Genomic DNA, 12,500 nt, shown 5'->3' on the forward strand with positions numbered 1-12,500 from the left:
GCGGTAAAGCGATATCCGGATATGGATTATTAAAAGCCTCCTGTTCCTGTGTGCTCTCTATTGGCTGCTGTGGTCCCCGCAGCACGAGGACATGTTTGGAGTTCTCCGATGACTTATGGATAGATCCCTGGTTGGTCTCCATACTCACACACACATGCATGCACATACACACACACACACACACGCACACACACACACACACACACACACACACACACACACACACACACACACACACACACACACACACACACACACACACACATCCAAGCCCGCGCACACATAGACATGAATAAACATAGCTGACACACGTTGCACACATTAAGGCACACATTAACATACACATAACAAACACACACACACACACACACACACACACACACACACACACACACACACACACACAGATGCATACACGAATGCACATGCATTAGGGGCAGCACTCGAGTTGAGGGGGGATGGCATCCCCCTTTGGAATTAAAATGATCAAAATCATCCCCCTTCTGAAACAGCCATCCCCCCTTCCCATCCCCTGTTATTTTATCAATTAATGTGGAAATATTACCGCTATTTCATTTTAGTGGTTTCCTTTTTCAATTCGGCGCAACGTTACTTTTCCCAGGGACAGATTTGACAGCGACACTGCATTCTCGGCCAGTATGCTATTGCGCAAGCACGCAGGCACGCTCGCTGCGTGCCTGCGTACTTGCGCAATAGTGCCTTCACGAGCTCTCATTCCACACCGCACGAGACAGACACTGGTAGCGTGAAGCTGTCTCAGACATCGTTTCCGCAGACAACTCTGTCCCCTTTTCTCCCTTTCATTCCAACCCGTGAGCAACGCTAGTCTCCCTTCTCTCCCGAAGGCATTTTTGAAAAAAAGAATAAGAATCAGTTTTTAAAATCCTTTAAAGTGATGCGTGCCTCGAATCATGTGATGCGTCCGATTAGCTGCGTTTTTGGGGATAAAATAAAATATTTTATCCCAAAAAATATATAATAATATAATAATGCTACTACTACTAATAATAATTATCACACCGTTGGTCTCCCACCATATGCGCTGTTATCAGCACAAATTATCTGTCCCTAAAAGTTCAAATCCACCATCCAGCCATCCCTGGCTTTTTTTTTTACAACTCGACCGCTGATTAGGGGTGTACGGTATAAACGGTAAAGTACACAAGGTATAGTAGTTGCGTTAATGTATTAACGCGTTACTTACTTTGTAACGCGTTAATGCAGTAACGCAAGCACACACGCAGGCGTACTCGCTGCGCGCATGCGTGCTTGCACAATAGTCCCTTCAAGGGCTCTCATTCCACACCGCACGAGACAGACGCTGGTAGTGTGAAGATGTCTCTGCATCTCAGACATCGCTTCCGCAGGCATTTTCCAAAGCCAGTCCTTACAACAAAAAAAGCCAGCGGTGGAACGAGATAACAAACGCCGTCACTGTTTACCTGCGTAAGGACATGGTTCCCTTTCAAAATGTCGATAGAAAGGGCTTTAAAGAGATGGTTAAAACACTCGATCCCAGGTACCTGCCCGCACACACTTCAGCCAAATTGAGATGCCAAAACTATACGGCAATGTCCGCAAGCAAGTGGAGAAACAAATCCATACTATTAAACATTAGGGTTTTTCAGAGATGGAAGTAACTTGAAAAAAGATTTTGCATTTTTTTTAATGCAATTCTGCTGCCTAACCACTACTTTACCCCTTCAGAAGCATTTATATCAAAATTAGAAGATACAATTAACATAACGTGACAATACCGTTACCGTCTATGCCTCAAATCATACCGTGGTACTCATTTTTGTCCATACCGTACAGCCCTAACATGCATGTAGTGAACACATATACAAGTATAAACACACACACACACACACACACACACACACACACACACACAAACACACAAAAACACACACACACAGCATCACACATTTATTCACATTCATTCACACACACACATGCAAACATGCACGCCGACACACAATTCATCAACAGTGTATGACAGCAGCCATTTGTAAACTCTTATGAGGAGCTTAACTTTTTAATGCACACGTGGGTGCTATGTCAATTTATGTAAATAAACCACTGATTCAGAGTGCTCGTTGTTGCCGTTTCTTTTTGTTTCTTTTTCTTTTTCAAGCTGATAAGAATCCCCCTCATCCTTCTGACTCTGTGCTCCACAGGTCAAACTAGAATAACGCTGGTGGGGGCAGCCTGGTGGTGTTCAGACTCACTTCACAGTCCTCAGCCATCTTCCATCCCTCATCTCTCCTCTACTTCCTGTTCCTGCGCACCTCCACTCAGACTGGGCTGAAGATTCTTCTCTTTCATACATTCTCTCTCTCTCTCTCTCTCTCTCTCTCTCTCTCTCTCTCTCTGTCTCTCTCTTTTCATTCCTCTCTCTCTTTGTGTCTCTGTTTTCGTTCCTCTCTCTCCCTCTCCCTCTCTCTGGTTCATAGACTTTCTCCATCTCTACTCTCTCTCTGGTTCATTGTGTGGCTCCCTCTCCTCTGCTTACAGCATTAGCGCGTTGCTGTGGGAGCAGTGAGGTGTTCCGCCCCCGCTCCTGTGATTACAGAAGCTGTAACCGACACCGTCCATCGCCCATCTGGACTTGGCGTACAGCAGCGAGCTGGCAGCCAGCAGCCCTGGGTCTGCTCTGTGATTTGGAGCCCTCAGAAGTTATTACGCAGGCTGTTGTTGAGTCTGGTGTCTGGAGAGAGCCTCGTGTTTTTAAAGGTCCCATGGCATGCTACTTTACGGATGCTTTAATATAGATATTAGTGGGCCCCTAACACAGTATTTGAAGACGTTCCCGAATTACAGGGAATGTAATTCGCAGAATTACAGCCAGAATTACAGCCACTACGAGCCAGTCGCACATTGAGCTTTCCCCAAACGCGCCGTCTCGGTGTCTGTAGCTTTAATGCAAATGAGGAGGAGAGAGGCGGGGCAAGGAGGAGGGTGGGGGTGTGGCCCTGAGCAGCTTGCAGCCACGGTACCATGCGCTCTGTTTACAGTGGATGTATCGCAATGAGGCACACACAGTCTTTGGCCGTGTTCTGTAAATATTCTAGAACACTCCGGGTGCTCCGGCAGGAGTCCTGGAGCTCTATATCTAAATAATATCATATTATACATAGGTATCTATATCATATAATATATATCATCACGGCCAAAAGCTGTGTGCTCCTCGATATTATGAATCTCAAACGACTGCGTCATTCTCCAACGTCTCTGGTTCTTCCACGTCCACATCAATCTGAAGTAGATTGAACCACGACATGGAGGAGAAAGGGATTGTTGGCCGCGGTTGTCTCCCGCCGGAGCCTTGATGCAGAGGGACCACCGCCTCGGCAGCGGTCAGCGCTTAGGCACCACTGCCTCCTGCAGCGCCGAGGCGGTGGTCCCTCAGCAGCGGGAAGCGGGGCTCAAGCGGGAGACATTCGAGGCCAACAATCCCTTTCTCCTCCATGTTGTGGTTCATGTACTTCAGGGAGTCAAAGCCAAAGGTTCTTTCCCCCAATTCCTTCTCAACCATGGCTGAGATAACCCCCACTACGAGTCTCGTTGTGGAAATACCAGAGACGAGAGTCTGACGCCATAACACCAACAGCAGAACGGTTACCCAAATAGAAAAGAAGTGCACACTTGCGTTACAGTCCTGGAGCTCTATATCTAAATATCATATAATACATATTACCACCACCACCACCACCACCACCACCACCACCACCACCACACCACCACCACCACCACCACCACCACCACCACCACCACCACCACCACCACCACACCACCACCACCACCACCACCACCACCACAGACCACCACCACCACCACCACCACCACCACCACAGACCACCACCACCACCACCACAGACCACCACCACCACCAACACCCCCACCACCACCACCACCACCACCACCACCACCACCACCACCACCACCACCACCATCACCACCACCCACCACCACCACCACACCACCACCACCACCACCACCACCACCACCTCCACCACCACCACCACCACCACCACCACCACCACCACCACACCACCACCACCACCACCACCACCACCACCACCACCACCACCACCACACCACCACCACCACCACCACCACAGACCACCACCACCACCACCACAGACCACCACCACCACCAACACCCCCACCACCACCACCACCACCACCACCACCACCACCACCACCACCACCACCATCACCACCACCCACCACCACCACCACACCACCACCACCACCACCACCACCCCCACCACCATCACCACCACCCACCACCACCACCACACCACCACCACCACCACCACCACCACCACCTCCACCACCACCACCACCACCACCTCCACCACCACCACCACCACCACCACCACCACCACCACCACACCACCACCACCACCACCACCACCACCACCACCACCACCACCACACCATCACCACCACAGACCACCACCACCTCCACCACCACCACCACCACCACCACACCACCACCACCACCACCACCACAGACCACCACCACCACCACCACCACCACACCATCACCACAGACCACCACCACCACCACCACCACCACCACCACCACCACCACCACCACCACCACTCACCCACAGCCATCATGTAGTCCCAGTGGTCCAGCAGACACATGCTGAACTGCAGCCCCTGGGGGGTGTGGCCGGCTGAGATCAGGGCGCGGGTCATGGTGGACGGGCTCTGGCACACGGCCGAGGTCCACGCCACCAGGAACCACAGCACCACCAGCAGGATCAGCCCCAGCAGACGCAACACACGCCAGCTGGTCATGTAGGGGGTCCTCTGGGCCGTACGGGACAGGAACACCTTGAGGACCCTGGGGGGGGGGGGGGGGGGGGGGGGGGGGGGGGGGGGGGGGGGGGAGAGGAGAGAGAGAGAGACAGAGAGAGAGAGACAGAGAGAGAGAGAGAGAGACAGAGCGACATTGACAACATAAGAGAACATTTCCTGAACTCAAAGCACTTTGGTTGGAAGACCAGGATTACAAAATCAACACATGTTGCTTGACATATGTCTGTCCGTCTGTCTGTCAGCCCACACATGTCTGTCCGTCTGTCTGTCAGCCAACATCTAGCTCACCGCCTTCTGCAGTTGTGACTGCTTCCAAGGCCTCGCCCATTATTGATCCAAGGCCCTGTTTCATCCTGCTGGGAGGTGACCTGATTCCCCCCCCCCCCCCCTTAAACCTGATGCATCACCAGGCTGGTGCTCACGGAGGCTCGTGACCCCCAGAGATGGGCCGCGCCCGGGGCCTGAGGGCCACGCCCCGGGCCTGAGGGCCCCGCCCCGGGCCTGAGGGCCGCGCCCGGGGACAGAGGGCCGCGCCCCGGGGACAGAGGGCCGCGCCCCGGGGACAGAGGGCCGCGCCCCGGGACAGAGGGCCGCGCCCGGGGACAGAGGGCCGCGCCCCGGGCCTGAGGGCCGCGCCCAGGGACAGAGGGCCGCGCCCCGGGACAGAGGGCCGCGCCCGGGGACAGAGGGCCGCGCCCCGGGCCTGAGGGCCGCGCCCGGGGACAGAGGGCCGCGCCCGGGGCCTGAGGGCCGCGCCCAGGGACAGAGGGCCGCGCCCAGGGACAGAGGGCCGCGCCCCGGGCCTGAGGGCCGCGCCCCGGGGACAGAGGGCCCCGTCCCGGGCCAGAGGGCCCCGCCCCGGGACAGAGGGCCGCGCCCGGGGACAGAGGGCCGCGCCCGGGGCCAGAGGGCCCCGCCCGGGGACAGAGGGCCGCGCCCGGGGACAGAGGGCCGCGCCCGGGGCCAGAGGGCCGCGCCCCGGGACAGAGGGCCGCGCCCGGGGACAGAGGGCCCCGCCCCGGGGACAGAGGGCCGCGCCCGGAGACAGAGGGCCGCGCCCCGGGACAGAGGGCCCCGCCCCGGGACAGAGGGCCGCGCCCGGGGACAGAGGGCCGCGCCCCGGGCCTGAGGGCCGCGCCCGGGGACAGAGGGCCGCGCCCCGGGCCTGAGGGCCCCGCCCCGGGCCAGAGGGCCCCGCCGTTCATGCAGCCAGTATACCCAGAGTGAGCGTGTGTCTGCGTGTGTGTGAGAGCGCGTGCATGAGTGTTAGTGGGTGGAAGGGAAGCAGATCAGGGGAGTGAAGAGAGAGAGAGAAGGGGAAGGTGAGCGTGAGGAAGACAGAGGGTCCCGGCCCACCTGTAGATCTTCAGGATGATGGTGCCGTAGGTGACGGAGAAGCCCAGCAGGCGGAGCCACCGGAGGAGGATGCAGCCCAACACACTGGGCTGCAGGAACAGCACCAGCACCTGCAACCAACACCACCCACAGCACTCCTTTATACCGCAGTACACACACAACAAGACGAACTACACCACCCATAGCATCCCTTTATACCGCAGTACACACACAACAAGACGAACTACACCACCCACAGCATTCCTTTATACCGCAGTACACACACAGCAAGACGAACTACACCACCCACAGCATTCCTTTATACCGCAGTACACACACAGCAAGACGAACTACACCACCCACAGCATTCCTTTATACCGCAGTACACACACAGCAAGACAAAGTACACCACCCACAGCATTCCTTTATACCACAGTACACACACAACAAGACGAACTACACCACCCATAGCATCCCTTTATACCGCAGTACACACACAACAAGACGAACTACACCACCCACAGCACTCCTTTATACCACAGTACACACACAACAAGATGAACTACACCACCCATAGCATCCCTTTATACCGCAGTGAACACACACAAGAAGATGAACCGACAGGTATCTTTGAGGTCACAAGCCGTTGATCGGGGAAGCTTCTGCCTACCTCTCTGGCCACTGCAGTGAACAGTTTCTACAGGTCAGTGAGGTGCAGATAGGGGGTTATAGCTGCACCTGCAGGCATTGGGGATCCAACTCAGCACCTTTCAGCTGGGAGCGGAACACCCTTGCACTAGACTACCCTGCATCCCATCCCTGGTCAACATCTAACACCGAGATGCTGCTACATCACGGTTTGGTTCTATTGAACACTTTGGGGTGAAGGGGCCACGTCTTAGGGCACCTTTTGAGTCTCTTAATGCTGCCTCCTGGTACTATGGCAAACCCTCCTAGTCTCTTTAATGCTTCCCCTACAGTCCTCACACAAAGGCAAACCCTCCTAGTCTCTCTAATGCTTCCCCTACAGTCCTCACACAAAGGCAAACCCTCCTAGTCTTAGGATATATAGTACGCCACGTTAAAGGCTAAGCACACCGAAATACGCGTGCCACAATTAAATACTTAAATTAAAACCAATTAGTCTTAGCAATATGGGTGTCCGATTAAAAAGCCCAAAGTCTGAACTATCCAGAAAAAACGACCTGGGCATGAAGTGGGTTATGGCCGTGCGACAGAGAGAGCTGACGGCTATAAACAACTTTTCTCAGCCTCTCACTGTTATCTCACTGTTTATTTTTATTCTAGGCCAATTGCTAGAACACGTTGGGTTTGAGAACAGGACTGCAGTACTGCAAAAAGTAACAATTTAGCTGTATATTTTGTGTGTGTGTGTGGTTGTGTTTGGATGTGTGCAGGCAAGTATGCGTCCAAGCGTGAGGCGTGTAAGCCTGTCTTGGGCCCCTCAGTTCATTGTGGGGGTCTGAAAATAGACACTGTGTTGATTGGAGGCCTCTGGTGCTTGGTGACCTAAAGGAAAGGCCTGGGCTCCTTCGGGTCAACCCAGGGACACAGTAGGTGTCAGGCTGGAGAAAAGTGACGAGGAAATATATATTGGATAGAAATGGTCTCTTTCCAGACATACTGCTAGGCTACCACAAAAGGACCAGCGTTTCTGTGGCAACGCAGGTCCGAGTGGCGACAATCATGTTGTATTTCGACCACCACGTATTCATTCAATGGCCACGTCATTCAATCTAATGAGCACGTGGCCCTGACCAACCCAACAGGAAAGGACTGCCTTTCAACAAATACCCATTCCATTGGAGGTCACAATTCACACATTTGGTATTCTTATTCTCTATTTATTACAGTGTGTGCGTGTGTGTGTGTGTGTGTGTGTGTGTGTGTGTGTGTGTGTGTGTGTGTGTGGGTGTGTGTCTGTTGTTTGTGCACGTGTTTCTGTGTATGTATATATGTATGTGTGTGTGTATATGTGTGTATGTGTAATGAAAGATTATTCAAATTCAAACCAACATCGCCATGTAATAGAACGCGATATGCAAATCGCAAAGGCTGCGATTAAAATAAAAAAAGGTTTATTTATTGTTTTGTTTTTGGGGGGATTTGCTACTGTTACTGACTGAAGATCAGCAAGAATTATATTATATTGTATTTATAAATTCAAGCAAAGATAATATCAATATATAATATCAATTCATCTCAACATATAGGCCTGGCCTACAGGAGAGAGCAGTTTATATGTTGACTGCTTCCAATGATGTGTTAGACATACTATAGAAGGATTTATTGCTTGTTTAGTGAATAATACAGAACATAAAGTACTTTAAAAAGAAAAATCGCATACTAAATCGCAATCACAATGTTGGTTGAAATAATCACAATTAGATAATTTCCCACATTACAGTTGTGCAGTGGAGAATCAGAGATCATGAACCTCTGGTCGATGTTGTGGGTTGGCATTCGAGTTAAACATTTAAGAAAAACCATACCTTTATTTAAAAATATATGTATGTATATAATAAAATACATTTGTTTTGTTATTCACAGCCACACATGATTGTGTGGCTATTAATCCAGTATCAGTGTGTAGCTCAAGTGGCAACAACCCAAATCCTAATTTCTGATTGCTCATTGCTCCTTAGAGATGGGTCACTGCAAAACGTTTTGAAACCTTCCCAATCAGATGAGTATCGATTCCACAATCAGACCCACGTGTGATTTAACCCACACCCCAGTCCATCACTGGAGCGCGTCCTGTCCCCCGCCTCGCCAGCAATCTGCCCCCTTCAGCACCTCAGGGTGGCCCTCTGCCCCACAGACACCATTCCACCTCCTCCTCATACTAATGGAGGATGGAGAGGACGGAAGAGGGGTGAAGCCAGAGCAAGAGGAAGAGTACACACCGAGAGAGTACAACTCAGTGTCATATTGTTCCTCTCTCTCTTCTTCATGGACGAACAAATACACCTGAAGCTCCTCCAGTGTCTCAGACAAACTCACTTTTCTGTCGCCTAGACAGAAAAACTAAACGAAAGCTGATTACTTAATAAAGACCATTACTGTCTTTATTTTGTTCTTTCTTTCTTAATTCTTTCCTTCCATCTCCTGTTGGCTGCCTTGGTCCCTCAGGCCAAAATCTCTCTCTCTCTCTCTCTCTCTCTCTCTCTCTCTCTCTCTCTCTCTTTCCTCTCTCTCTCTCATGCCATGGCTAGGCTGCCGCAACGTCTTTCTGTGTAGACGATCTAACAGGAGCCTCTTCCGGCACTCTGGTCACCACATCAGACGATGAGAACAACACAGGGGCTGTTCTCAGCAGGAGCTGAACGGGCCACGAGTGTGCTCGCAGCTGCATGCTAGCTAATAGCAACACACTACAAGAGTTCCCAAATAGGATGCGCTTACACACACATATGTTCCTTCAACCCATACAAATCTGCACACAACACACATTTTCTCAACAGAAACACAGACACACACACACACACACACACACACAGGAAGCCCTATGTCACATAAAAAAGGTCACCCCCCTTCCCCCCCCTGTCAGCCCCCTGCTCTCGTCCTCCATCAATAAAACAGCAGAGTTCTTTTAAAGGCGTCTCTGCTGCAGTTTGATGGGCTGCTGCTTAAGAATGCATCTGAGCCACCGCCGCCACGCCACTGCAGAGAGCATGTGACTGTAGAGGGGTAAGAATGAGCTGTGTGTGTGTGTGTGTCTGTGTGTGTGTGTGTGTGTGTGGGTGTAGGTGTGTGTTTGTGTATATGTATGTGTTTATGTGTGTGTGTGTGTGTGTGTGTGTGTGTCTGTGTGTGTGTGGGGGTGTGTGTGTGTGGGGGTGTAGGTGTGTGTTTGTGTATATGTATGTGTTTATGTGTGTGTGTGTGTGTGTGTGTCTGTGTGTGTGTCTGTGTGTGTGTGTGGGTTTAGGTGTGTGTTTGTGTATATGTATGTGTTTATGTGTGTGTGTGTGTGTGTGTGTGTGTGTGTGTGTGTGTGGGGGTGTAGGTGTGTGTTTGTGTATATGTATGTGTTTATGTGTGTGTGTGTGTGTGTGTGTCTGTGTGTGTGTGTGTGTGTGTGTGTGGGTTTAGGTGTGTGTTTGTGTATATGTATGTGTTTTTGTGTGTGTGTGTGTGTGTGTGTGTGTGTGTGTGTGTGTGTGTGTGTGTGTGTGTGTGTGGGTGTAGGTGTGTGTTTGTGTATATGTATGTGTTTATGTGTGTGTGTGTGTGTGTGTGTCTGTATGTGTGTGTGTGTGTGTGTGTGGGTTTAGGTGTGTGTTTGTGTATATGTATGTGTTTTTGTGTGTGTGTGTGTGTGTGTGTGTGTGTGTGTGTGTGTGTGTGTGTGTGTGGGTGTAGGTGTGTGTTTGTGTATATGTATGTGTTCGTGTGTGTGTGTGTGTGTGTGTGTGTGTGTGTGTGTGTGTGTGTGTAACCCTTGAACTGTCATCAGACCCACATTGCTGGATCAAGCCTGAGCAATGTTTTGTATCCATAACATTTATGTCGTTATGTACATTTATTATCAATTGTGGACAAAAATAAAGAGGTTAAAATGTGTGTGTACACGGGTATATGTCTCTGTGAGGGAGAAGTATGCGTGTGTGTGTGTGTGTGTGTGTGTGTGGCTGTGCGTGCTTATGTGTAGGACAGACCTGGGGCCCTATCTTGCGTCCAGCGCCATTAACTTTCTCACTGGCGCATGTGTCGTCGCTAGTTTGCAACTGGCGCAGAGCGTTCTATTCCCTCCACCGCCACACGTCGGCAAAGTAGGGAATAATCTTGCACCCCAAGGGGCGGTTTGGCGAAAGGAGGAGGCGTCTTCTGCCCCAAACGTTCCCTGGTGCGTTTTTGCAGTTTCAGAAAACAATTGCGCCACAAACCGGGAGATACCTGCTTTAAAGTCAGTGGCGCGTTGTTCAGATGCTATTTTAAGGGCGCATGCTTAATGTTGCTTGTGCACCTCGCGCATACATTTTGCTTCTCTCATCTACCTAGTCACACATTCTTGGTAAATTATTTGGGAAAGAACAGCTGATACAGCGGTAATAAGTTGTACTTTTAAATCAATGCATCTGCAAACACCGTACAGCAAACACATATTTTCTTAACACAGACATCATGTACAAGCCCATTACTTTTAGGATTGATGAGTATTTGATCGTGAGAAAACAAAGTTTTAGCGCGAGTGAGTGTTAAAAAGAATGAATGAATGCGGGCGCGCGTGTGTGTATGTGTAAAATAATTAATGAATGCGAGCGCGCGTGTGTGCGTCCATCTGTTTAAACGCACACAAACTAAACATGTAACACATAATACAGTCCATGGCAATGTATAGGCCTATTAACGGGGGGACACATGCATATTAGGAACACAAGTCGATAACGATAATGCATACAATACTGGTAAGAAACAATGTTTTTTAATGTATTGCGTATATCATTAAATAGAACCACAGTTACTGCATATCATATATGTGTTATATCATAAGTTTTCTTTGCCGAAATTTATTTGAGGACTTTGAGGAAGTTGTGGAAGAAAATGCTATTCCATGTGTGAATTAGGCCATATTATTTGGCCAAACTGAGCCATTTGAATTTCAAAATTCATGTGGTCATGCAAACGCGCTGTCAAAATATCAACTCAGATTCAAATGCGCTCATGGCTCTTAAAGGGGATGGGAGCTGGCACTCTCATTGGTTTGTTGCACATTATGCCCAAACCACACCTACGGGTAATTAGGCTAATTCAGGGCAACCCTTTTTAGATTTGCGCCGGGCGCAAGAGTCATTTATCCACCGGTGAAATAGCAACATCGCCATAGAACCGCCCACAAAGCTTCTTGCGTTTGGCGCTTCTCACTTGTGTTTCAGACTGTTAAAATGGGGCCCCTGATGTTAAAGTCCCCATGGCATGCTACTTTAATGATGCTTATATATAGCTGTTAGTGGGCCCTTAATACAGTAGGCCTATTTGAAGACGTTCAAGAAATTCAGCCTTGGTGCAGCATTACAGCCACTACGATGAGACAGTCCCACAACGAGCTTTCCACAAACGTGCCGTTTTTTAGAGGCTTGTCAAGGTGGGGGTATTCTAGAACACTCCGGGTGCTCCGGCGGGAGTCCTGGAGCTCTATATCTAAATAATCTCAAATTATACATAGATATGTATATCATATAATATATATTATCACGAGGCACCACCGCCTCGAAAGCGGGCAGCATGCCTCACGGCGTTGGTGCCTCACGGCGGTGGTCCCTTGGCAGCGGGCAGCGGGGCTC

The 12,500-nt window shown here is 50.5% G+C and overlaps 1 protein-coding gene across 1 annotated transcript in view; it reads right to left on the reverse strand.

The window, feature by feature from the left end:
* LOC307085954 (metabotropic glycine receptor-like) overlaps positions 1 to 12,500 on the reverse strand; it is a gene marked incomplete at both ends in the record, with an annotated part of 52,008 nt that overhangs the window by 8,648 nt on the left and 30,860 nt on the right. The window contains 2 exons of the mRNA XM_079750909.1: positions 4,641 to 4,882; positions 6,214 to 6,323. Coding sequence (XP_079607035.1) covers positions 4,641 to 4,882; positions 6,214 to 6,323 — 352 coding nt within the window. The remainder of the gene's footprint in view (positions 1 to 4,640; positions 4,883 to 6,213; positions 6,324 to 12,500) is intronic.

This window comes from Pollachius pollachius (genome assembly GCF_949987615.1).
Source record: "Pollachius pollachius genome assembly, chromosome: 14".
Lineage (NCBI taxonomy): Eukaryota > Metazoa > Chordata > Actinopteri > Gadiformes > Gadidae > Pollachius > Pollachius pollachius.